The sequence below is a fragment of the Erpetoichthys calabaricus genome, chromosome 10 (genome assembly GCF_900747795.2).
Source record: "Erpetoichthys calabaricus chromosome 10, fErpCal1.3, whole genome shotgun sequence".
Classification (NCBI taxonomy): domain Eukaryota; kingdom Metazoa; phylum Chordata; class Cladistia; order Polypteriformes; family Polypteridae; genus Erpetoichthys; species Erpetoichthys calabaricus.
Genome location: NC_041403.2, coordinates 158781345 through 158807030, shown reverse-complemented (window position 1 = coordinate 158807030; position 25686 = coordinate 158781345). Strand labels below are relative to the sequence as shown.

Below are 25686 nucleotides of genomic sequence, written 5' to 3'. Positions count from 1 at the left end.
ATTCTAACCAGCACAGCAATGTTCAAGGAAAGCCCATGCATGGAAGTGGAGAATGTGCAGACTCCACAGTGGGTTTGAAGCCTACCCATCATGTTAACTTGCTGCCAATAGAAGGAAATAATACAGCTTTCTTAATTTCATCAGAATTCTACCAAAGAGCAAAGCAAGCTACAGATACTGTATGTATCAGATATGTTAGCCAAATATTAATTTCAAATGTGTATGCTTTGTTTTCATCGTTAGTGTAGGGTTATGGTCTTGGCACCTTAGAGCTTTTTACCATGTGGTGGTTTGCTTTATGCTGAATAAATTAAGTTGGAGTTGGATTTGTTTTGAGTGTACCTCCTTAGCAGACTGTCACATGAATTTCTCTTGTCTTCCAGGAGTTATGAAGACACACTTGATGGAGATATGAGTGGAGGGGATCCTTATTACTGGCCTGCACCTTTAGCCCAGGCAGAGCGCGGCAGCATGGCTAGTCTGGACAGTACACTTCGAAAAGGCCCTCCTGTTCAGTGGAGGCAACCAGAGCTTCCTGAAGTCGTTGCAATGCTGAATTATCGCCTAGATCCAGTGAAATCTAATGCTGCAGCATTCCTCCAGCACCTAACATTCCGTAATGATAAGGTAGGTGCCTTGGCTATTTATGGCTTTAACTTATATTCATAGTACTGAATGCAAGCCCTTGGGATTATGCCTTTTTGTGCTTCTTAAACACCTTTAGTGCTGTCTTAAGCAGTTCATTTGTTAAGTCGTTTTGTAGTGTATACATGCATGAGGAGAGTAGTTGCATTAAATGACATCAACTGTACAGTTGTAGTCTGGTTCTCCCGTAATTGAGCAAAGGGAAAGCTCAAGAAAGTGTAACTGTCTTTTCTGTTTTGTATATCTTTAAAGCTCCTGTGGCAGGTTTAGAGACCGGAGGTCCCAAATATCCATTGTTGTATTCAGTTACATTTTTATGTAATATTACTTCTGGTTTTGTCTATAACCAAACTTGCAAGTTTACTGTGTGATTTCTTGGCAGGTGAAGTCTGATGTGAGACGATTGAAAGGTATACCTGCCCTTGTCAGTCTCCTTGATAATCCAAAAAAGGATGTACATTACAGTGCTTGTGGTGCACTTAAAAATATTTCCTTTGGCAATGATGGAGATAACAAAGTGGCAATCAAAAACTGTGATGGTGTTCCAGCATTAGTAAGGCTATTGCGCAAAGCAAGGGACCAGGATCTGACAGACTGCATCACAGGTAATGCAATAGCTATTTTAGTGTTTGTAAAGCAGGGCGATAGTGTGCGGCTCACATTAAGGTCACTTTTTTGAATGGGGTAATGTGTGTGTTTTATTTTTATTGCCACAATTATTTTGGTAAACTAAAATGAAAATGAAGATTAAAATTATTAATGAAAACATTTTGTAAACTGATAATTTACAAAACCAAAATGAAAAATCCAAAATTTGAAATTATAGTACCTGACAAGAATAACTAGAAAAATATTTTCAGTTTTCATGATTGTTCCTCTAAGAACACTGTAGATTCCATTTTTGCATTTTTTCACAAAATTCCAGGCCTTCCCTGTAGGTGGTGAAATTCAGTATATATACTTTCCATGACTAAAACAGCATCAGCGATCAACATGGCTAGAAGAAAACCTCAGAGTGCTGTATGGAAATGTTTAGAATATTACATTGAAAAGACAATAGATGTTAGAGCTGGGCGTGTGCCATACAGATTAAGAGTGAAAACCCAGCAAACTTTGAAGCTCACCTTCATATCCATCACAAATGAACCTGCAACATGTTTCTGGACAAAGGAAAAAAAAAAAAAAAAAAACTGAAACACATGAACAATCGGGCTTTGTTTTGTGTTGGTGTTATGGTGGGATGCATTGGAGAAAGAAGTATTTGCTTAAATTTGGATTGGTGATCTTCAGGTAAAAGTGCAGTTTGTTCTGCAAAAGTAATCACAAAATATAATCATAAATTGTTCAGTATCTGGGTTTTGTTAAGTTTTAACAGGACATACAGTGCATCCGGAAAGTATTCACAGCGCATCACTTTTTCCACATTTTATGTTACAGCCTTATTCCAAAATGGATTAACTCTTTTAGGGCGGATGTCGACTTTTGTCGACAGGAGGGATTGAAGGCGAATGTTGACATCCAGGGATAAAGGGCGACAATCAGCTGTTAATGGCGACAAATCTCACTGTCACGTCACAGGCATTCCCTCTGTGCTTGGAGGAATGCTAGACTCGTTGACTCGGCAAATAAACATTGCGTGTGCGTGAGTTGCGAAATGTAAACAAAGGCAAGATGGCACCGACATGTGAAAAGGCAGCGAAGCAAGTGCAGAAAAGAAAACACTTGGCAGACGTTGTTTTGCGCATTACCGCGGAGTCGGACTCTTGATTTTTCAGAATCGGACTTTATTGGCAGTGATCAGGAGATTGAGCAAGAGAGTTAGAAGCAGGCATCAGCTGATCAGACACCAGCCGATGCCGCGCGAGCGGATTTGCTGCCAGTTGAGTGCCTTCGCGCAGCCGATGCATCTACGGCAAGGTTCGCATGGGATAAATACACAGACATTGATCCGTTGAGAGCCGATCTGGCTACCGGAGTTTACAAGACGGCATGGCTTGCTTTTGGACACGACAGATCACCAGCTGCTGTACTTCAGGCTGCTCTCTCCTGATGCTGCTTTTCAGCTACTGTCAGACGAGACAAACAGGTAGGCAGAGATTTTTTTTGAATCGCGGGCTGCGTTTGCATCGCATTCTCGTTTTTCAAAGTGGAAACCCACAACGAAAGACGAGGTGAAGCGCGCTGTGGCATTACAAATAGAGATGGGACAGAACTGGTGATATAACTTCAGGGAGCATTGGTCCAAACGTGTTTTGTCCCCTGGTTGCTTAGGTACGTGCTGCTGCAAAGTTTTATTCACTTCTGTAATAAACAGAAGCAAATCCCATGGGGTGAGCCAGGCTATAATGCCATACATAAAGTTCATAAAGTTTCAGAAGATGAAAAGAGGTGACAATACGGTTTTCATGCAGGCAGAAAACTTGGTGGCAGTGGCATGGCACGATGGCAAATGGGTGACTTGTCTCTCTACAGTACACACTAACAATATATGTGAGAAAGTGCAGCAACAGACAATTGAAAAGTAGGCATCAAAACAACACATATTGTAAGGAGTGCAATGTGGCAATGACTGAAATTGGCTGCTTTGAGCGAGATCAGACTTTGCTGTGTAAAATGTATGTGAAATCATAGAGAATTCAGGCTCATACAACATGCAAGACAATAACATTTGTCAAAAGTAAATATTTTTTGTTGATTTGATATGTTAAACAATTGCTTTGTGTTCTTTTTTTAAAAAAATGTTAGTTTTTGGAAAAATATTCAGCCCTGGGAGAAAAGAAACAAAAAAAAAATTAGCCCTAAAAGAGTTAAATTCATTTTGTTTCCTCAGAATCCTACACACAACACCCCATAATGACAACGTGAAAAAAGTTTACTTGAGGTTTTTGCAAATTTATTAAAAATAAAAAAACTGAGAAATCACGTGTACATAAGTATTCACAGCCTTTGCTCAATACTTTGTCAGTGCACCTTTGGCAGCAATTACAGCCTCAAGTCTTTTTGAATATGATGCCACAAGCTTGGCACACCTATCCTTGGCCAGTTTCGCCCATTCCTCTTTGCAGCACCTCTCAAGCTCCATCAGGTTGGATGGGAAGCATCAGTGTACAGCCATTTTAAGATCTCTCCAGAGATGTTCAATCAGATTCAAGTCTGGGCTTTGACTGAGCCACTCAAGGACATTCACAGAGTTGTCCTGAAGCCACTCCTTTGATATCTTGGCTGTGTGCTTAGGGTCGTTGTCCTGCTGAAAGATGAACCGTCGCCCCAGTCTGAGGTCAAGAGCGCTCTGGAGCAGGTTTTCATCCAGGATGTCTCTCTACATTGCTGCAGTCATCTTTCCCTTTATCCTGACTAGTCTCCCAGTTCCTGACGCTGAAAAACATCCCCACAGCATGATGCTGCCACCACCATGCTTCACTGTAGGGATGGTATTGGCCTGGTGATGAGCGCTGCCTGGTTTCCTCCATATATGACGCCTGGCATTCACACCATTGAGTTCAATCTTTGTCTCATCAGACCAGAGAATTTTCTTTCTCATGGTCTGAGAGTCCTTCAGGTGCCTTTTGGCAAACTCCAGGCGGGCTGCCATGTGCCTTTATACTAAGGAGTGGCTTCCGTCTGGCCACTCTACCATACAGGCCTGATTGGTGGATTGCTGCAGAGATTGTTGTCCTTCTGGAAGGTTCTCCTCTCTCCACAGAGGACATCTGGAGCTCTGACAAAGTGACCATCGGGTTCTTGGTCACCTCCCTGACTAAGGCCCTTCTCCCCCGATCGCTCAGTTTAGATGGCTGGCCAGCTCTAGGAAGAGTCCTGGTGGTTTCGAACTTCTTCCACTTACGGATGATGGAGGCCACTGTGCTCATTGGGACCTTCAAAGCAGCAGAAATTTTTCTGTAACCTTCCCCAGATTTGTGCCTCGAGACAATCCTGTCTCGGAGGTCTACAGACAATTCCTTTGACTTCATGCTTGGTTTGTGCTCTGACATGAACTGTCAACTGTGGGACCTTATATGGACAGGTGTGTGCCTTTCCAAATCCTGTCCAGTCAACTGAATTTACCACAGGTGGACTCCAATGAAGCTGCAGAAACATCTCAAGGATGATCAGGGGAAACAGGATGCACCTGAGCTCAATTTTGAGCTTCATGGCAAAGGCTATGAATACTTGTGCTTTCTGAATTTTTTTTATCTTTAATAAATTTGCAAAAATCTCAAACCTTTTTCACGTTGTCATTATGGGGTGTTGTTTGTAGAATTCTGAGGAAAAAAATGAATTGAATCCATTTTGGAATAAGGCTGTAACATAACAAAATGTGGAAAAAGTGATGCGCTGTGAATACTTTCCGGATACACTGTATGTAGGGTTCTACTGACATTAAACTTAAGTCTTCTCGATTTGACACGAAGCTAACTTTCATAACATCGCTTTAACCTTACCATAATTACTAAAACTTAGCTTTTGTCATATTTTAACTTAACTAAAACTAAATGTAAAATGAGAAGTAATATTAAAAATAAACTAGTGTTAAAAGGTTAAACTACAACCACCTTGGTTTTCACAAAGCTCTTCACTCTGGCATTTAGCCTGGCATTCTCTCTTTGAGCTGTACATAGTCAGAATAGAGTGTTAGGAGTTCCCTGTACAGCTGCTTTTAGATAAAATAAAGGGAAACATCAACGAGAGGTAAGTTTTAGAGCAAATAGTGGTAAAAAAGCCAGAGTAAGGTTTTGATGAGAGAGAAAAAGGCTGAAAGGAAAAAGGGTGAAATACAAATCTGGATAAGGTTTTAACAGAAGGCATGAAGAATTGGGGCAAATTCAATTCTGTGTACTTTGTGAAGGGTTGCATCAACATGCTTCAGTGATTGATAACCCAAGATGCATTTGAGTCGGAGACTAATGTGTGAAAAAAATATATGTCCTACTTTGGTCCATATTTATTGCAGCACTGCAGTTGATCAGACAATGCTGGTATTGCTGTATTTGAATAGTTGGAAACAAACGTGTAGCTTTCAATAAATGTCATCTACAAATAGAATATACTGTATGTAAAGGTAATGTGTGTATTTTCATAAACTGTTCATATGGTAATGTATTTGTAAAGTTTGTGATACCGTTTTATGTCACAAGTGGCAGCACAGTATTAAATATGTTAACTGTAGGGACTGGAACAATTTAACTTTGCATTAATGTTCATTGATGGGTGTGTGTATTTTTTTACTTTTGTGCATCATTGCATAATTTTTTGTATTCAAACAGCAGGAAAAGTTCTCATCCTTCTGGTATAAAAGTAATTGTCCCATCTTTGTCTTACTGCAGAAATGGACTGGTACAGTGCTGATGGGTTATTTAATAGAGCCTGAATCACAATCTGACTGTCTTTATGCTTCCCTGTCTACCCTGGTCATACTTAAGACTCTGTTTGTGTATTAGGCACCTTGTGGAATTTATCTTCTCATGATTCTGTCAAGATGGAAATCGTGGACCATGCTCTACACGCACTGTCTGATGAAGTAATGGTACCACATTCTGGCTGGGAGAATGAGCAGAATGAAGACTCAAAACCTAGGCACATAGAATGGGAGACATCATTGACCAATACTGCTGGCTGCTTAAGGTATGCTTCAAAAGGATAATTTATTGTGATTGTTTTCAGATACCCTTAAAGATCAAGAGGGAGAAAAAACTTAATTTATTTGTCTAACAGAAATGTGAGCTCCGAACGCAGTGAGGCTCGTAGAAAACTTCGAGAGTGTAGTGGTCTTGTGGATGCCCTCGTGCATATTGTCCAGTTGCAGATTGATCGCAAGGATGTTGATTGTAAGGTACTATGTTTCCTCTGTTATGATTGACACTCTGGACTATTGTATTATTGGCCTTGTACCTAAGATAATACAGCTTTTATTTTTAACATCACTTGTGTAATGAATTTGGAACACAAACTTTTCTTATCAAGCTCCTTGGATCTGCTGCTTACCAGACTTTTGGGATATATATATATATATCTATATTTTTTTTTTTTTTAAAGCTTGTGGAAAACTGTGTCTGCCTTTTAAGGAACCTTTCTTACCAAGTCCACAAAGAGGTCCCAGGTTGTGAAAAATTTCAAGAAAATAATCCCCAGGTCAACCATAATGCTACTACCAATGGGACACAAAAAGCCAGCTGTTTTGGCAGCAAGAAGGGTAAAGGTAATTCAGATTTAATGTAATTTCCATATTGTTAATATCTTTGCCATTTATATGGATGATCTTAATATCACCTTAAAGGTATTAGTTGTTTGGGATTTGGGTGCAATCAATGTATCTCGTTTTTGGTAGCTTACCCTTTTTTGAGGTACCTATAAAAGCTTCAGTTGCTTTTTGTTCTGAATTTTAGACTAGTAGGAGCTGAAATAAAACCAATAAACATTGTAGCATTTCTTGCCATTATGAAACTAAGCTAAGGTGCTTAAGGTGTATGGTAAGTTAACCACCTTGGCATAGTTAACAATAGGTTCCTGTAGACCAGCTAATTGCTTACAGTTTGAGATTTCTTTTAAATGTGAAGTGTGTATTGCATAATTGACATCTTGGTACAAATTTATTTTTCTACAATGTCTGTTTAATGTTAATCACACAGACCCTCTGTCTATAAACATGAATATTTTTTATCTTGTAAACATTTTTCTCAAAAATCTCTATCTAAATTTATAATATTACCATCCATCCATCCATTATCCAACCCACTATATCCTAACTACAGGGTCACGGGGGGTCTGCTGGAGCCAATCCCAGCCAACACGGCGCAAGGCAGGAAACAAACCCCAGGCAGGGCGCCAGCCCACTGCATATATTACCAATAAATAACAATCATTTAGGCTAGCTAGAGAAACAAATTTATTTTCAATGTTGTAAACCTTGACTTTACTCTTGATAGTGCACTATTGTTCTAAATTAATGCAAATAGTTTTGTATGGTTCAATTGAAGTAACCAGTTTTAGTTAGTAGCATGGTCTTTTTCCAGTTAAGTCAGCTTTTATCCTCATCCATTCCATGAGAGGCTATAATAACCAGATAAAGCCAAAGTATCTTGCACCTCAAACTTAACATTTTAAATCTCCCATTCAAAGAGTTTCATTTATTTGCAAATGTGTTGGTGCAGTAGGGGCTATAGACATCATTTTTCTCCATTACCAGATATTTGGGTTTTATTGCCTGAAGTGTTTTAGTGGATTTGTTTTTTAAAATCATCACCAGCAGTGTTGTCATTTAACATTTTAAAACAGTATTTTTTCTCTGTGATGTAGTAATTTCTTCTTTTAAGCATTTTGAACATTTAAGTGTGTAGTAGGTCAAAATTTATAAACAGAAATAGCTTTGACATTTTTCTTCATTGGATAAAAGATTTAAGGTCCTATATACTGCCATCTCTTTGAAAGTGGACCTATTTTCCATGTCTAAATCCTGCTAATTGATGATGTTTGCATATAATATTGGTTGTCCAATTTGTTTGACCACTTTATCAACACTAGATGCAAATTTAACAATTTACCTGGCACATTTGTATGAAATACAAAAAAAATCTATAATTTTTAAAGTAGTTTTAGAAGGTTACTTGTTTTTGAACATGAAGACTAAAATTTAATGTTAAAACCAGATTCTGATTATACATGAAAGGTCATTTGAAATGTATTAAGTTATATCAAGTGATCCTTAAATGCCCCAGACAATTTTTTTTAGTATGTTTTTAATTATTGAAAAATGTTTGACACTTGCATTGAACCTTTTTCCTTAAATAGAATACTTTCACTACTACTTGGACAAGGATTAAAGACAAAGAATAGCAAATACTCTGATAAACACTGTATGAACTAATAATAAGTTATATACTGCTAATTATGAAATACTTTATAATCTGCTCAGATTAATTTATATTGCTGTAAATGAATATTTAACAAGAATATTTAATCTGTGGAACTTTAAAATCTGAGCAAAATCATCCTAAAACTTGGATATTATAACTTTTGAAAAACTTTCTAGCTTGTGGACACTTTAATTCCAAGATTTTCTGCTCCTTATCTAAAAACCTATACAGAGAGCATATATGTGTAATTTTATTTTAAATTACCCTAAGTTCTTGTCTATAAGCCGCGGCTTATCTAAGGAAGAAAGTTGTGGAAATGAAAAAATAGAATATCGGCTTATACATAAATCCGGTTTATACAGTAATCCCTCCTCCATCGCGGGGGTTGCGTTCCAGAGCCACCCGCGAAATAAGAAAATCCGCGAAGTAGAAACCATATGTTTATATGGTTATTTTTATATTGTCATGCTTGGGTCACAGATTTGCGCAGAAACACAGGGGGTTGTAGAGAGACAGGAACGTTATTCAAACACTGCAAACAAACATTTGTCTCTTTTTCAAAAGTTTAAACTGTGCTCAATGTTTGGCTTTTAAGTATGTGAAGCACCGCGGCACAAAGCTGTTGAAGGCGGTAGCTCACACCCCCTCCGTCAGGAGCAGACAAAGAGAGAGAGAGAGAGAAAAAGAGAGTTTGTTTTTCAGTCAAAAATCAATACGTGCCCTTCGAGCTTTTAAGTATGTGAAGCACTGTGCAGCATGTCGTTTCAGGAAGCAAAAGATAGCAACGTGAAGATAATCTTTCAGCAGTTTTAGACGAGCATCCGTATCGTCTAGGTGTGCGAACAGCCCCCCTGCTCAATCCCCATACGTCAGGATCACAGATAGTCCGCGCAAGAGAGACAGAAAAGTAAGCAATCTAGCTTCTCAGCCATCTGCCAATAGCGTCCCTTGTATGAAATCAACTGGGCAAACCAACTGAGGAAGCATGTACCAGAAACATTATCCATTTTAACAAATTTCACAAAACAAAAATTTAACAATCGCAATTTAAATGACCGCGTGTTGACTCGGCGACGCCCAGAGCAGAAAGAACGCGCTCCGGCCGCTCTAACCGCGCCATGCGGGGAGTGAGAGACGCGCCAATATCTCACACTCTCTCCCCCCCTTAAAGAAATTAAATGGGTGCGAGTGAGACCACTGACCTCCCTCCCTTCTATTAGTTATAGGTTATAGTACGTTCGGCTTATCCATGAGTCCGGCTTATCTATGATAAGATTTTATTTTAAAAATTCGTATGATTTTTGGTTTCCGGCTTATAGACAAGAACCTAGGGTATTAAATTTTGCCCTGGTAAGCTTGTAAATATTTGGCATCGGCTGTCATTTGTTTATACTGGATGTGCAATTTATTTTCACACACTATTTTCCCCTTTTTTTGAAACCAGTATTCTTTTTAAACAGTTCAAACACTTTAGGCACTTTTTTTTTTCCTGTATTGTTACTTTTAATATGTAGCATATTCTTTGGCATGTTGGTGATCAAACGCCTTGTACAAATGCATGCCTCCTTGTTGTTAACTTGTTAGTTCCGTGTTAAAATTTCATTTCTACTATCGAATTAGGATCACCACCATCTGGAGTTCAAAGATTTTGCTAAGCCAGCACTTGTTCTGTTTCAATTTTTTGTAGCAGGTTTATTTTGTAGTTGAATGCTATACATTTTTTTTTTCTTTATCATTTGCATGTGCATCAGTAATAATCAGTCTTTTGCATAATTTTATTTTGCACATATTCCTAATGTAGCTTTGGCTGCTTAACTGCAGGCTGTGGGTACTTGGTGGTAAAGTTTCTGCTTTTTTTTGGCATAAAATTGTGGTGGCTGGGTTAAGCTTTGCAACTGACTCCAGTTCTTCTTTCTCTTTATTTCTTCCACCGGTCCTGTGTAGACGAATGGTTTTCTAAAGGTGAGTGATTTATAAAGTACAGGCCAGTCTTATGGCCAGTCATTCATTTCTAAATCACCATATATCTTTAAGGCTGGCAAAAAGAGCACCTCATTCAGTTGTATTCATGAACTTTGGGAAACCTCTCCTTTACTTAAATGTTGTTTTTTGGTTCTGCAGGAAAGAAAGAATCTGATGATTTCAGTGCAGAGGTTATTGAGTTTCCAAAACGAACAACACCTGCTAAAGGCAAGTGAAGCTCCTGAAAACTTTTACATTTCATTTAATATTAGCTGTTATATTTAATTCATTTCTTTCATTTCTCTGTTACAGGTTACGAGTTACTATACCAACCTGAAGTGGTGCGTGTTTACACATCCTTAGTAAGAGAAAGTAAAAACCCAGTGGTGCTGGAGGCAGCAGCTGGTGCAATTCAGAATTTATGTGCTGGCAGATGGACTGTGAGTTTCCTCCCATACATAACTGCAATATTAGAGCAATGACTTAGTGATGGTTAACATGCTGATTCTGTTCTATCCCTTGAAGGAAAAATGCAATGCTGAATGTATACTTCAGGAAGGAGTGTTTTAAGGAGGTCATACAAAGACAGCTCTCACAAAGTGACCACTACTTAAATTTTTAGTACAATAGCTGGTAATAATGTGTTAAAGTCACTTAATGGGGCCCTTTAGTTCTTTCTAGTCATAATAAATAAGCAATGATTTCATACATTCAGCTTTGCAATAAAAAGACACTCCTTGCTAATGCCAGTGCATTATTTTATTGTGAGTTCTAGTGCTATATTTGCATTGCCAAATTCTGATGTGGTGGTCCACTCTTTCAGCATCCCTTTGAACACATGAAAGGTTGCGAGTTTGATACTCATGATAACTGAATGACATTTCAGCGTCTACACTACAATTAAAGCTTAGAAGCAATAGTTGTTTTATTTCAAACCATATTAAGATGTATCTAGAAATGTAAGCTTCTGATAACAGTACAGTACATTCAAAATATGTTTAATGCTTATATGCACGCACCTGCCTTAAAGCTGCTATTAAGAGAATATGGAGGGGGAATTGTATAGGTTTGAATGTTGTCATGAAAGATTAGATAATGTACTTTGAAGAAAAGTAAACTTAGTGGCTCATAATAGTAAAGAAACTTAATGAAAGTACTGTAGCTCTGTGGCGTTTGTAAATATTGTTACTAAGTCAAAGGAATCTTTGTATATTCATTATGCTAAATGTTTTCAGTATGTTACATGGAAATCTGTAATAGTAACACGAATCTTGTACATTTTGTTCTTTTACATACTGTGCATTAATATCCAAGCACAAATACAATAATTTTAATACTGTAGCAGTTCCTTTTAGTTAAGCATTGTCATCTCTAGGTCTTGCAACATCCAAGGTGTTTTTTGTAATGGGAGTTAAAAATCTTAAATTTTATGAAGTTTAGCTCTAGTATAGAAATATTTGTTATAGAATATACACTCATTATGCAATATGTAAAGTAGTGTTTTTAGTTGCATTTATATGAAAGTCCTATGTTTTTGTCTAGGTTTTTAGAGTGTAGCTTAATATAGTTTGTTACAGAGGCATTTTTTTTCTTATATACACAAATAACTGCTGCACTCTGTTACTTCTATCCTTCTAGTATGGGAGATGTATTCGTTCCATGGTTCGACACGAGAAAGGCCTGTCAACTATTTCAGAGCTCCTGGCTCATCAACAAGACAGAGTTGTCAGAGCAATGTCTGGTGCTTTAAGAAACTTAGCAATAGATATGAGGAACAGAGAGCTTACTGGTGAGTGGGTTACCTGCTTCAGTACCCATCAATAAATACTAGTATGTTTCTGTTTGTCTGAAAGCATTTGATTCTTTACATTCACTTTTTATTGTTGTTAATAATAATTCTTTAGTCCCAATGAATTAAAATTAATTTGGTTGGAAATTATCTAGATAATGCTGAAAATTACTTTGCTCGATTATAAAGTAATTCAGATATTTTAATTAGAATCCCCCCACCCCCCCCAACAGTCAAGGACGCAAGTGGGGAAATGTATGTAAAAAATTAGCTTTAGAACTAATAGAGCTTAAGTCATTATTTCAATTTGTATCATACTGAAAATGTATGGTGTTACTAGAAGTATTTCAAATACTGTTTCACTGCATTTTATGCTACTTGTATTTCACATGTTGATCATTTCCTAGCTGTTTTAACTAGAATTGGGATGTCTGTAAAATACAGGTCAAATTCTGTTACAACGAATATCATTGCAACGAAATTTTCATTATAACGAGGTATTTTTTATGGTCCCTACAGTTTCCCCATAAGACAGAATCTATAAAAATCTTACTACAAAATGCCTTCAGCAGACACTTTCATTACAACAAAGTACCCAAAAGACCTTGAAATACCTGAATGAACCATCCACAGAGCAGTCCATTCTGTGGATGTTAATTCTGTGGTCACAGCTCAGTTGTGCACACTGAAAAGCTTTTCTAACTTTCCTTGTACTGTGTGTTTTTTGCTTTGTTTTTTCTGTGGTTTTCAGTGATACCTTTTGCTTATTGCTCATCAACATTTTGAAAATCCTCCATTGGAATTTAACTCCTTGTCACCCTCCTATAGACATGGCAGACACGAATAAACAATAGTTCACATTAGAATAAAAACTTTTGGGCATTTTTGCAGCTCTCGATTCCAGCCAAAAGAAAAAAGACGTTACCAGTGAATTCGAAGTTTGCTGTCGACACTGCAAACTTGCTTTAAGTAGAAGAAAAATCTTGGGTTGTGAACCTTGGGCCTCGGCGCGAACATATGCGAGCTGCTGCATTTGAAGACATCTAAAGCAGTTTTTATGTGCTTTAATTCTGCAGCCCACAGCATGCTTTCACATCTAGATAATGTTCGCGTTGAGTTCCTCCCACCCAGTTGAACGGCAGTGCTTCAGCCATTGCATTTGTTCATCATTCGCACCCTGAAAGTGTGTTATCGCAAGGAAATGCTGAGAAAAATTGTCAGCCTACCTTGTAGACAGGAGGAGATGAAAATTAACGTGAAAGATGCTATTGAAATGATTGCAAACCACTGGATGCAAGTTAAAGAAAGCACTGTAGTGACAAATACAGAATCTCATTACAACTAAATATTTTTGGGTCCCTGGGACTTCGTTGTAATGGAATTTGACCTGTGTCACATTTTTGTATCCCTATTTACCAGTCCAAATTTTTATTACCTACATGCCCCTCATCTATAGTTACTAAATTTTTGGTTGGGTCAAAAAGCCAAATACTACTTTTAAAGATCTCGCTCTTTCTTTCCATACCAGGCAAGTATGCTATGCCTAATTTAGTGGCTAACTTGCCAGGAGGCCAGCAGCAGCCAGTCAAGAATCTGTCTGAAGACACCATAATCTCTGTTTTAAGCACAGTGAATGAAGTGCTTGTGCATAACGTGGAAGCTGCCAAAAAGCTTAAAGAATGTCAAGGGATTGAAAAGCTGGTGCTGATTAACAAAGATGGGTAAGAGGTGGCTGTTATGTGGTAATGAGGTTCAGGTGCATTTTTAAAGGAGTGCTCTTACTAAAATATGTATGTCCCTCTCAGCAACCGATCAGATCGAGAAGTTCGGGCTGCTGGTCAGGTGTTGCAGACAGTTTGGGCATACAAGGAGCTCAGACGTCCACTTGAGAAAGATGGTTGGAAGAAGACTGACTTCATGGTGAATCTTTCCCCTACACCACGAAAGACTGGAGGCCCAGGGTACGAAGACAGCACTCTACCACTTATTGATAAAAGAAGAGGTAATTGAAAAAATGTCGAACTTTCCTCATAAATGTAGAATTTGATATGAGCTAATTGTTTGCTATATAAACCAAACTCCTGTATGTATTGTATCAAACAAATGGATGTTCTCAGTCTGCAAAATATATTGGGCAGAAAACATTTAACACATACTTTAACTGCTTTTATAGAATTTGTTATTCCTTAAAATCTGTTTAGTTTAAAGGAATCTGTCTTTACCTTTTTCCTCATCTCTGTTCACTAGAATATTTTGCTATGCTCATTCTTAAACAAAATAAGTATTTTCTAAGCAAACGTGATTTGATCAAAATGAGGTTATTTAAAACAATCAAATGATGGGAAAAATCCCCATTGCTACTTGTAAATCTTTTATCTCTGAAAAAAGTTTAAGCATCTAAAATCGTCAGCCTTTGCAAAATCACTTTTAGTTGCATTTTTGTAAATAAGTTGACCAGCCAATTAATAGTGTATGACATTAGCATTAAATAGCATCATTTAGAAGTGTTGCTCAAATGGCTGTTTCTTTTAGTATTGAAGTGCTTCTCAGTTTTTTTTTTTTTTTTAATTCAACTAAAATTGGTCAGTATTTGGTGGTTCTTGCTATTCTGGATGCTTGGCATAAGTGACCATACCCTGGATTGCCACTTCTCCACTCAAGGCCACGTTCACAATTGCCTGCCTGTCTTCTCTCTGTGGCAGCACCAGCTCTGCCATGACCCTCTTCTGTATCCTCCAGCCTTTTGTTCCTTTTCTGATCATTTTCTGAGCTTCTTCTTTATACCCATGGGCACAGATGCATCAATTACAAACCCTATAGCTTGAGTGTGGAAATTGGCTAAAATCATGTGTCTCCATGTGAGTGCTTGCTCCTCCATTTCTCCTCCCTACCACCCTAGGGCTGTATCACCACACTTAATGCACACACACCTCTGAGCCATTTTTAATCTAAAACCTACACATTGCCTTGCATCCCTAATGTACTTTAACGAAGTGTGATAAAGTGGCTTATACTATTTTTATTTCCACTGACACTTTATACAGGATTTAAGTTGAAAATGTATGGCTACTGACTTGGTGGACTGCTTATATTAACTTGAGTATAGTTCAAAATGAATTGTCATGTGCTACTTTTCATCCATGAAACAGCTTGCCTATATTGTGTCATGCAGGATTTTCCTGCTGTGGTAACCTGAAGTTTCCGTTTTTGTTCACTGCCTTTCAATATTACCATACTGTCAGTTGTTAATACATAATCCATTTTTAATCTGTATGCTGTCTACTTAGACTACTTCTGAGTAAATTCCTCTTATTGGAGTAGATTCCTGTTAAGTGGTTTTACAAACCTGTCACTTCCACTATATACATCACATTTTTAGGCAGTTTGGAGAGTACATATAGAGGGTCCAGGTAGCTAACGGTTTCATTTTATGACACACCAAACTGCTCACTAATGACTGATTTTGGTCAAAATCAGTAAAGAAGAATGTCAGGCATAAAGTATTACCATTTTGGCAAGAACACTGTTAATAGAGATCGCTTGACAGAGCACATGCAGTCTTCATATTTTTGCAACGTCTTGAATATCTTGCATTGAAAAAGTCCCAGCATTTCTCTTTCTAAATTTTAACTTGAGTCTGCTTCTCTCCTGTTTGTAGGAGAAAAGGACAAAGACATGATTCCAATGAATGATCTTGGGAATGGTGAGTAGCAACTTAATGTCAATAGTCTGTTTCAATGTCACATAAACTGAGTCAGGTGAGCGGACATGTCTGTGATGATTCACCACTTTATTATAGATAGATAGATCTTTATTGTCATTGTCACTTTTACAAAGGAACAACGAAATTGAAGGTGCAATTGACTCAGTGTGAGGAATAAGAGTTAAAAAGACAAGAAGAGAGAAAATAACAAACCGAATAGTAATAAATATACAAATTGCACTTGTTGACTTAAGGTCTATATTGCACATTGGAAGAATAATATGGAGCAGTTTTATTCTGAGTTCAGGGCCATGATTTCTTTCGGATAAAAGCTGTTTTTAAGGCGGTTTGTCCTAGTTTTCATAGCTCTGTATCTCTTGCCCGATGGCAAAAGCTGGAAGAGGCAATGACCGGGATGTGATGAGTCCTGTGAAATGTCTATTGCTTTTTTGCGGCTTCGGGAGGTGTAGATTTGTTGTTTGTAGATTATGTAGCTCTGAATTCATGCTTGGACGAAATCTGCTAATTTTCCTACACACTCTTTAGTGCACTTTAATGGTGGTACTATGCAATCAAAGATGTAGCCCATAAGCAATGATGTTGATGCCTCACAGGGGTGCACCAGCAGTTAAACTACGTATAATTGAAAATAAACATAGGTTATAAATGTGTAGAAAAAAGATGTTTTTATTGACATGTCTCAAAATGACTTCTCCAAGATGGCGACCCTTCCTGTCAAGGACAGGCCAGGCTGGAATAGTCTGGTCCTATGGACGGACACCAAAAGTGACATCAGAGGTGGGAGGGCTGTCAATCATCCAGTCCGTAGAGGGAGCAAAAGAAACATTAGTAACACGCACCATCTTGTGGCTCGGCGAGGAATTGCCACCAGCAGAGCCTTTAAGCTTCTCCCCAAGGAACAATGTGTTGACGGGGTTAGGGCCAATATGCTGGGGGTATATCCAGTATATTGCTGTGGCAGGATTTTATGCTAAATGTAGTTTGTGGTTATGTACAATTGATCAAGTACCTCATTACAAGTTACCCTTTATGACATACATTAAATCCAAATCTATAACAGAACTGGAAAGAAGATTTTGACCCAAGTTTAACTTGCCTTACCAAAGATTAATTCCTTCATGTAGAGTGGTTTGATACATTTCTGCCTATTGATAGCGTAAAGGGTGTGTGCATTTTGAGATTTGTGACAACTCCAGAAAATTTTGTAAGTGCGAGCCAGGCTGTAGAGCCATACTTCATCTTTAAGTGCAAACTCAGTTGCTGGCATTAAACATTTCAGAGGGGACTGTTTGCTGTATTCATCAAGATGTATCCCTTCATTGTAAAATACAAATGGTGCATACATTTTTTTTTTTGGGAATTCTGTAGCTCCATGACTCCGCTTTTGCACTTGGTTTAGTGAATTGTTAAATGAAAATGAGAACATGTTGAACAATGAGGAACTCCATTTAGAAGAATGTATTGTTAATAGTAAAGTAGTAAAATTCGAGATGAGGTAAATAAATGGCATTTTTTTTACCACTCCATTCCTTATTTGGCACTATGAGTCAGTTGACTAGTTCTAAGTGTTTTAAGTGACCATTCACTCTCCCTTCAAAAATCATATCCTCCTGTGACACACATTTATATTGATAATACTGAATTCCTTTATTTCTTTGTGCTTAACTAAACCTGTCAACTGAGCATTTACATGGGCAATGATAAACCTCAAAAATGTATTTCTCATTTTGAGTGATAACTATTTTGTTTACAATGCTTGCTTTCCAGTTTTCACTTCTAATAATTTTCATATGAGAAATTTGCTTTAATGGAACCAAGCTTCTAGTGCTTCTTATATGGCCATTGTTGTTTTTCTCTGTATGGCTCTGCTGTCATTATGGTGGTAATTCTCTTCTTGGGTACCAGATTTTTTTTTTACATTTTTAGAAATTTAAGAACCTTTGGTCTGTTTTATAGTCTGTTTTGTTTCCTGTTCAGTTATATTTTACATGGATGTTCCTTAACTCCATTCATTCTTGGTTTGACAGTGGTCTTTTTCAGGGCTATGCTGCTATACAATTAGCATTTCTGCTTATTTAAATGTTTACTAGTGAGTATTGGATTTAGACTTCTAATTAACAGAACACCTTTCCATTCAAGTTAAAGTCAATGGTAGCTGGCTAAACTTGAGATGAACTTCTTTTGATAAAATTATTTTATGACCTTGACAGCTGCTTATCCACCACTGGATGATAGAGAAGGCAAAGATTCCAGATCCTATGACTTGTCTGATCAGGATACTCTTCTGGTAAGTATCCATTCCTAGTTTACACTAACTTTTTATATGGAATTGATTCATTCATGTTCCCCAGTGAACTGGTTTTCTTAAGGCAATAACTATGGCAGCATTGTTAATTTGATTGTGTAGAAGACTATTAGGTTAGTTTACGAAGAATGACTTTCTAAAACTGTCTAGGTTGCTGCCAGTTGGTGTTGGTTTATACAGACTTGATCTTTTCATGTATTGGCTGACTAAATTTATTTTTCTTGCTTTTTTCCTGCCCCTCTTCACCATTTCAGAGAAGTCTTTATGGTGGCAGTAAAGGTTCATTGACAATGGCAGACAACTGTGATGGTTAGACTAACCCTACTTAACTCCTGCATGTTGAACGCGTTCTATGTTACTTTCATCAGTACTGCATTGCACGACTTCACTTTTGTGACATCAAGTTGTGAGAGAGAATCTTGCGCATGGAGTTTGAATGTGACCTGCTAAGAATAAATGTTTACTGCTGCCTCTTATGCAGTCTGTTATCCTATTTTAAATCAGTAAAGATAGTGTATTCAGAAAGTATTCTGACCCCTGAATTTTAAATGGATACATTTGCCTTTTTGTCTGTCCATCTACACTTCTCGATAACCTATGACAGTGAAAACATTTTTTCAGAAAGGTTTGCAACTTTATATAAAAAAAAAAAAATCAAGCTGAAATCACTCATTCATAGAAATATTCTGACATGTAATTCAGTATTTCGTAGAAGCCTGTTTGGCAACAATTACAGCTTCAAATCTTCTTGCGTGAATCTCTACATCCTTTGCAAACCTGGATTTGGGCAGTTTTAGCTATCCTAATGGAAGATCCTCAAACTCCATTAAATTGGATAAGAAGTGTCTGTAAACTGCCATTTTCGGGTCTCTACAAATGTCCTTGTGATGTTAAGCCTCGACTTTGTCCGTACCATTATGGGACTGTCAGACTTGTCCCAAAGTCACTCCAATGTTGTCTTGGCTTTATGCTTTGGGTCATTGTTATGCTGAAAGGTGAACCGTTGCCTCCATCTGAAGTTGCATGCACTCTTTAACAGGCTTTTTTCATGCACCTCTCTGTATTTGACTGCATCATTCCTTCCCTCGATTCTCTCTAATCTCTGTCCCTGCTACTGAGTAGCCCCTCGATAGCATGATGCTGTCACACCACCATGCTTCATTATAGGGATTGGTATTAGGCAGAGTATGAACAGTGAATGATCTTTTCCCAACATAATGCTTGGCCTTCATTCAGTTTTTATGTTGTCAGACCTTTAAATCTTTTTCCATAAGCTGCGAGTCCTTTAAATACTGTTTAGCAAACTCCAAATGGGCTATCATGCCTTTTACTCAAAGTGGCTTATGTCTAGCCACTACAATAAACGCCTGATTAATGGAGTTCTGCTGAAAGGGGGGGTGTTTCCGACATTTCTCCCATCTCAGAGGACGTCTAAAACTGACCATTGGCTTCTTGGTCACCTTCATGACCAAGATCCGTCTTGTCCAGTAACTGTTTGGCTGGATGAATGCTTTTCACTTTCATTATGGGTTATTGAGTGTAGATTGATGGGGATACATGTTAAATGTGTCCATTTAAAATCAAATCTACATCAGTCTTCAGAAAGTGAAGGGATCAAAATTCTTTATGAATCTAATGTAATGATAGTTTTTATATCTACATATGGTGTATCTTGAATAAACATTTGCAATTAAAATGTTACTTGTAAAGATGCATCTTAGACATGTTTTAAGATCTTTCCTTAATACAGAAATGTTTGTCTATACGTGCGCCTATCCAAGATTTGCCAGAAGATAATGAAAGTGATTTGGGCACATCTTGCACATACTTTATAACTGATCAACGTATTCCGCAATGACATCTATTGAATTTACAAATAGAAGTTCCCCAGATGTGGTGTAAACTGCCCACTCCATGGCATCTATACAAAATGAGTGTCAATGTGGTTATGAAATGTTTGTACATATGTAAAAGGCAGTATCACAAAAACTTATAGACAAAGGTCAAGTTGTCATATCCAACTGTTGAGCCAAAGTCAGTTATCTGACAATTGGCCAAAGTAAGACTCTACTTTGTTCACTATTGGTATTTATTCAGTTGAGCTAGCACAGTAGTATGTAATGGTCATAACTTAACTATTAATGGGTCCTGTTCTGCAACTGATGTATTACACTGCATAATTTAGGCCCATGCACATTCAGATTTGAAGTGCATTAAGTAATATATTTGAAAGATCCCTTAACTTGAAGCCTATGGAAAAGCATGCATACCTCTTTAGTAGTACCTTGGTTGTTCTGTGTTTAATGCATGTGAGTTACACATGTCCAATGTAGGTTTTCAAAAAAAAAAAAAAAACGCTTTTGGGAAGGCAACATATAACCCATAAGGTTAGTTTAGATCAGGTCAGTGTTTTTGCCATAATTGCTCTCTGGTTTTTATTAAGACTGGAAGTCTCCATCTCAAGATGAGCATCATTATTTCCTCTTTGCGCACAAGCAGACCCATTTCAAAATTTTTTGTAACTGGTTTACTAATGCAGTTTCACCTATGAAGTACATTTTAAAATGAGATTCCATTTACAGTTTTTAACCCTCTTCTTAAAACTTATTTTAGGTAGTGATGTTTTCATATTAAATTTTTGGTGTGCAAGTGTTGAAATTGATTTCTTGGTTATCTAAGAGGTACTAATCTTAAAGTTCTGATCAGTGTATTTGTAATTTCATAGTGTATTTATGGGCTTCAATATTTGTTTTTCTTTATGGGACTGCTCTTGTCTCAGGTGTGGAAAGTGATTTTTTTCCCCTTTAAATTTAAATTATGTAAAGGCAGGATTGCACCCCAAATTTTTATGAAGCATAAGTGGCAGCAGTAGATAGAAACGGACGCTATGGATTTTCACCTTGTCTAAAAAGAGCACATGACTAATCTGGGATGCACATTGTTTCTTCATGAAACTAACTTGTTGCAACTGCTGTGTGTCTTTGTTCTGGTGTGTTTTGTATGTTCAAGTGGAAGTATGTATCCAAGTGAACGAATGTTCATTTTGCCGTAAAAATGCCATTCTTAAATTTTTTACTGACAATATGAAAATATTTTAATTTGTAAATATTGCCTGCTCAACAGACAGCTGATTTCAAGCTGATGCATTAATAACTCTGAGCATATGTTATGCTAAGTTATTGCAATAGACAATTATAATTGAAAAATGCATGTCCATTCTTTATGCACCGCACTGTGAGTTGGATGTGAGACTTAAATGTGTTCAGCAGTAAACACTAGATGGCGTACTTTTCCAAATTTAGGACATGTTCTGTGCATTATACATTTCTGTAGCTATTCAGTTTAAAAAGATGTTTTGTTCCTAAAACAAATACCATTGATATTAGTAGCTACCATGGAAGATTATTGGTCAGAACAAAGCTACTTTCCTTGTAAGTATAACTTTTGTAAAATGCATTTTGTTGCAGCATACCTTGTTGGGGGTTAGACTAGCATTTCTACAGATGACTCATTTTATGCTGGCCAAAGAGTGCTTTTCCACTTGAAGAATAATTGTGCTGTGTACACTCCTATTTACTAAAGTGGCATATGCTGATGCAGTATGTTTCAGACTGGGTCAAAGCATTGCATGCCCTGCAGTCTTAGGATTACTGTTAATTCCTTAATTGTACTTTTCTGAAAGCATTGGTTATCAAGAGAGTATATCCACAATTATATCTGCAGTTTGTCTGATGTAAACACTATGCACCAAACCTTTTTGTTACTTTTTAGATTTTGATTAAATTATTTTTAGCTTTACAAGCGACAGTATTGCAAGTATTTGACAATTTTGGCTGTTTAAAAATGTAAAGAGTGCTGTGAATAAATGAACATAACAGGTATCTAGGATCCAGTCTGTCAGTGAAATGCTTCACTGGAAGTGACAATAAGTTTAAAGCAGGCATTGAGCTTTCATGTTCTCTCCTTCTACAGTAAATTTACCAGGCATCTTTATATGAAGGAGAGGTTTAGTACAACTGTCTAAAATACCATACCAAAATGGCTCATTTCGAATACTTCTATAGTAAAAACTAAATATTTTTGTAACCCCCTTCAAAATTGTTATAAAGGTCAACAGTCCATTAGCAAAGGAAAGAGTGGAGATATTGAAAATCAAATATAATAAGCAGACCTTAAACTAAAGCAATAAGCCAAAACCAGGGTCTTTTTAACCCTTTGCAGTCGTATTTAATTTTCAACGTCACGCTACATTAGTCGTAATTAATTATTGAAAAAACGCCAATAATTACAGCAGTTATTTTTTTCAAGCACGTAGGAATAACACAGGCCACTTTTCTCGACCAGGCGACTGTGCAAATCGGTCAGAAACTTGAAGGGCCACCAGCGGTGGCCTGACGACCTATAGCGCACTTTTTACTAAGGCCAGTTTTCTGGCCTAACGACTGCAAAGGGTTAAGACAACAATGAGGTATTTTTCTAATTCACACAGGCCTTTGTTTCACAGGGAGTGAAAAATGATGGAAGGAAGCTCCAACAAAAGTGTGCCACTTAATTCAAGTGTAATGTCCATGTCGTGGTGCAGGTGCCTAGAACTGTATTAAAGATTAGAGGTGTGCCAGCTCTGAGAAAATGTGGAGGATTAATAAATCAGTAGTAGGAACATAAGACCAAAGAACTATCTGTAACATAGTTAAGTGGATTAAATGTTGCATCCATTATTTTGAACTCATTAGCCTGCGATATATAATATGGTGACAATGCAAAATTTGGATAACTACAATTAACTGGGTATGTTTAGACTATGTCAGCAGAAGACTTTGATGTTCTCACTTTTTTGCCTCTGCCTTGAATCCCTATTGTAATGGTATTCTTCCCATCTTCATCTCAAGTATTTTCTGATAATGTTTCAGTATGTTGATTTTTAAAATGTTTGTGCTCTATTAACAGATGTCATCAGTGATAAACAATTCCCTATGAAAGGCTGAAATTTCTGGCCCACTACTGGGAAATTAATATTTTGTCTGTTACTGCTCAAAATGCTGGAACTTGTATGGCTTTGGATTCACTTTAAGGCAGTAAAATGTGGGCCACTCTATCAATTCACGTTGCAATGTTCCTTTCTTTTCTGTCTTCACAGAGAGAGTAATCTTCTGTGCTTCGTGGACAGACTTGTCATTCCAATCTCACTGCCGGCAGAAGAAATATTTAATACTGGGACCATAAGCTTGGAGAAGAAAGCAATTTGCTGTATTTTTATGCAAAAAGTATGGGGGGACCTCTTGTTTTATAATTGGATATGGATGATCAGCTTCAAAAGACTCCACAGTAACCTGTTATTCCCGGATCTACAATTCCATGCCTGACTGCTAGAGGGAGATATTGGATGAGGACTGAGAATGGGGTTCCAGACTGCTTTTAAATATGATTTTTTTTTCTTTCCGAAAGCATAAAAGATATTTTGTATGTATATTTCTTTTTATATATTGGAGCTTTCCCCTTTAAGACCCGTTCCTCCCTCTCATGGTGTTCTTTACCAATGCTGCAAATTCTGAAATAACTGCTAGCTTCATCCTCTTTGCTGTGCCATTGCTGCTGGAGGGAGGAGTGCAGTATATTTTGACTAACTACTGCTCAGGTGATTCCCATTTGTGTTATTTCAGAAAACCATTACTTGGATGTTTGTTCAGCCCAGTAATATTACTGAAGCATAACTACAGCGGAGGTGTGGCCACTTCACATTTAAAGACATTTTTGTAAACCCCAATTTATGTAAGCCAGACTTGCTACAAAGGCATCCTGAATTTTTGAAAAATTGAAAATGATACAGAGGTTTCCTCAGGTTAATGTTTATTCTTTTCTTGGTTTGCATGTTCAAAGATAAGTTCAAATTAATTCTAGTGGTTCTGAGAAGCAAATGATCTGCATTGTAGAGGTTGCTTCTTATTTTTTTTGCACAAGGCTGTCAGTTTCAGAATATTGTTCACTGAAAACCTTTAGTTCTTTGCTGATGGGCATCGTATGTTTTAATCACACTGTACACAAACTCAGTGTTAATGTCTTTTAGGTTTATCACCACTCCTGGGATTTAGATAAGAAGGAGCCATTATTGCAGTAAAGTTTTTATTTTTCCCTGTGATCACAATCTGTTTATAGAATGTGTCTTTGCCTTCAAAATATTTTTTTTAAGTTTGAAATATTACCAATCACTTTTTACATACAGAAAATTTCTTGTTGCACTTTTTAAACTTTTTTTATTTTCAAATCTAGCTTTTGTTTAAAAAAAAAAAAAAAAAAGTGCTGTATAATTGTTAAATAGGTTTTAGGTTGTTTACATTGACAACCAGTCTCGCCTTTATCCTGTGTTCAGCAGGCGTATGTTACAACACCTGGTAATTACTCCATATAGGTGGTCTTTTCTAGTTATCACATTTAAGAGGGGCTTCTTTGGAGTTGTGGAAATCTGAGACTTTCATTCCTTATTTGAAACCAGTACAACTTTTTAGACATGATGGTAAGAGCATAATACTAAATGTTAAATGTAGAAGCAGAAATGCCACCTTTTTTTTTTTTTTTTTTTTAACACATCTTTTTCAAGCCTAGGTAATCTCAATAACTGGATGTAGAAGACAATCTTGACCTTTTTAAATGCAGTCCAGCTAGAAGAGAGTTTGATCAGTCAAATTAGAATATCCAGAGTGTTTTGAGTGTTTTGCCAAAATAACCGGTAAAATTCAGCTATACCCAATATGTGAAGTGAAAAACGAGCTTATTTGGCTTTCTCGATGCCCTACTGCTGAAGTGACTGAAAGCAATCGTTTGGACTATTTCCAGAGATAGCTGGGCACTTGGTGTTAGTTGTGGAGGCTGTTGGGTATGAGTGAATAACTTAATTGTACTTGGAACAGTTTATTGGACATTGAATTCAAGCAATGTGTCTGCAGTAATGCTTTCTAAAATATATAGATTTTTCAAATATTGCAGCATATCCTTGACTTTTTCTTATGGGAGGGTTTTGTCTCAGAAATACACTACATGTTCAATGTTATTTCAGTACCACTAATCTCTTTATTGAAAAATTATTTCTTGATCCTTGTTTTGTGTTGGTAATCTCATCCACTCTTGTGTGCAAGATGGCGAATGAGTTAATTTCAGTTTTGGCAATTGTGTTTTTATAAATAAAGTTTTCAGAGTGGACTTTAAAGGCATTTTGTTTTTCTTTCTTTCAGTCCCGTGCTATTGTTTCTCTTTATATGTGGGTTCTACTAAAGATGTATGTATGAGCTTGGGGGGCTGATTGCACCCCTACAGGTTAAAAAAAACACTGAAAGACTACCTTCACATTGCTCCCTTGCTTGCTGGGCTTACTTGCGGCCAATGTATCGCGCAATGTGTGCGGTACTTCGCATATTTA

General features: G+C 37.2%; 1 protein-coding gene across 11 annotated transcripts in view; it reads left to right on the top strand.

Moving 5' to 3' along the window:
- The window catches only part of ctnnd1 (catenin (cadherin-associated protein), delta 1), an 87742-nt gene extending 62273 nt beyond the window's left edge, over positions 1-25469 (top strand). For 10 of the 11 annotated variants that reach the window (XM_051932539.1, XM_051932537.1, XM_051932546.1 and 7 more), the window contains 14 exons: positions 384-627; positions 1028-1250; positions 6084-6267; positions 6358-6475; positions 6679-6841; positions 10440-10457; positions 10617-10685; positions 10770-10897; positions 12096-12246; positions 13775-13967; positions 14052-14248; positions 15905-15949; positions 18181-18257; positions 23413-25469. In XM_051932539.1, the coding sequence (XP_051788499.1) occupies positions 384-627; positions 1028-1250; positions 6084-6267; positions 6358-6475; positions 6679-6841; positions 10440-10457; positions 10617-10685; positions 10770-10897; positions 12096-12246; positions 13775-13967; positions 14052-14248; positions 15905-15949; positions 18181-18257; positions 23413-23421 (1819 nt within the window). In that variant the 3' untranslated portion in view covers positions 23422-25469. The remainder of the gene's footprint in view (positions 1-383; positions 628-1027; positions 1251-6083; positions 6268-6357; positions 6476-6678; positions 6842-10439; positions 10458-10616; positions 10686-10769; positions 10898-12095; positions 12247-13774; positions 13968-14051; positions 14249-15904; positions 15950-18180; positions 18258-23412) is intronic. The other variant, XM_051932540.1, reaches the window with a different exon arrangement.
- Positions 25470-25686: the final 217 nt, after the last annotated feature.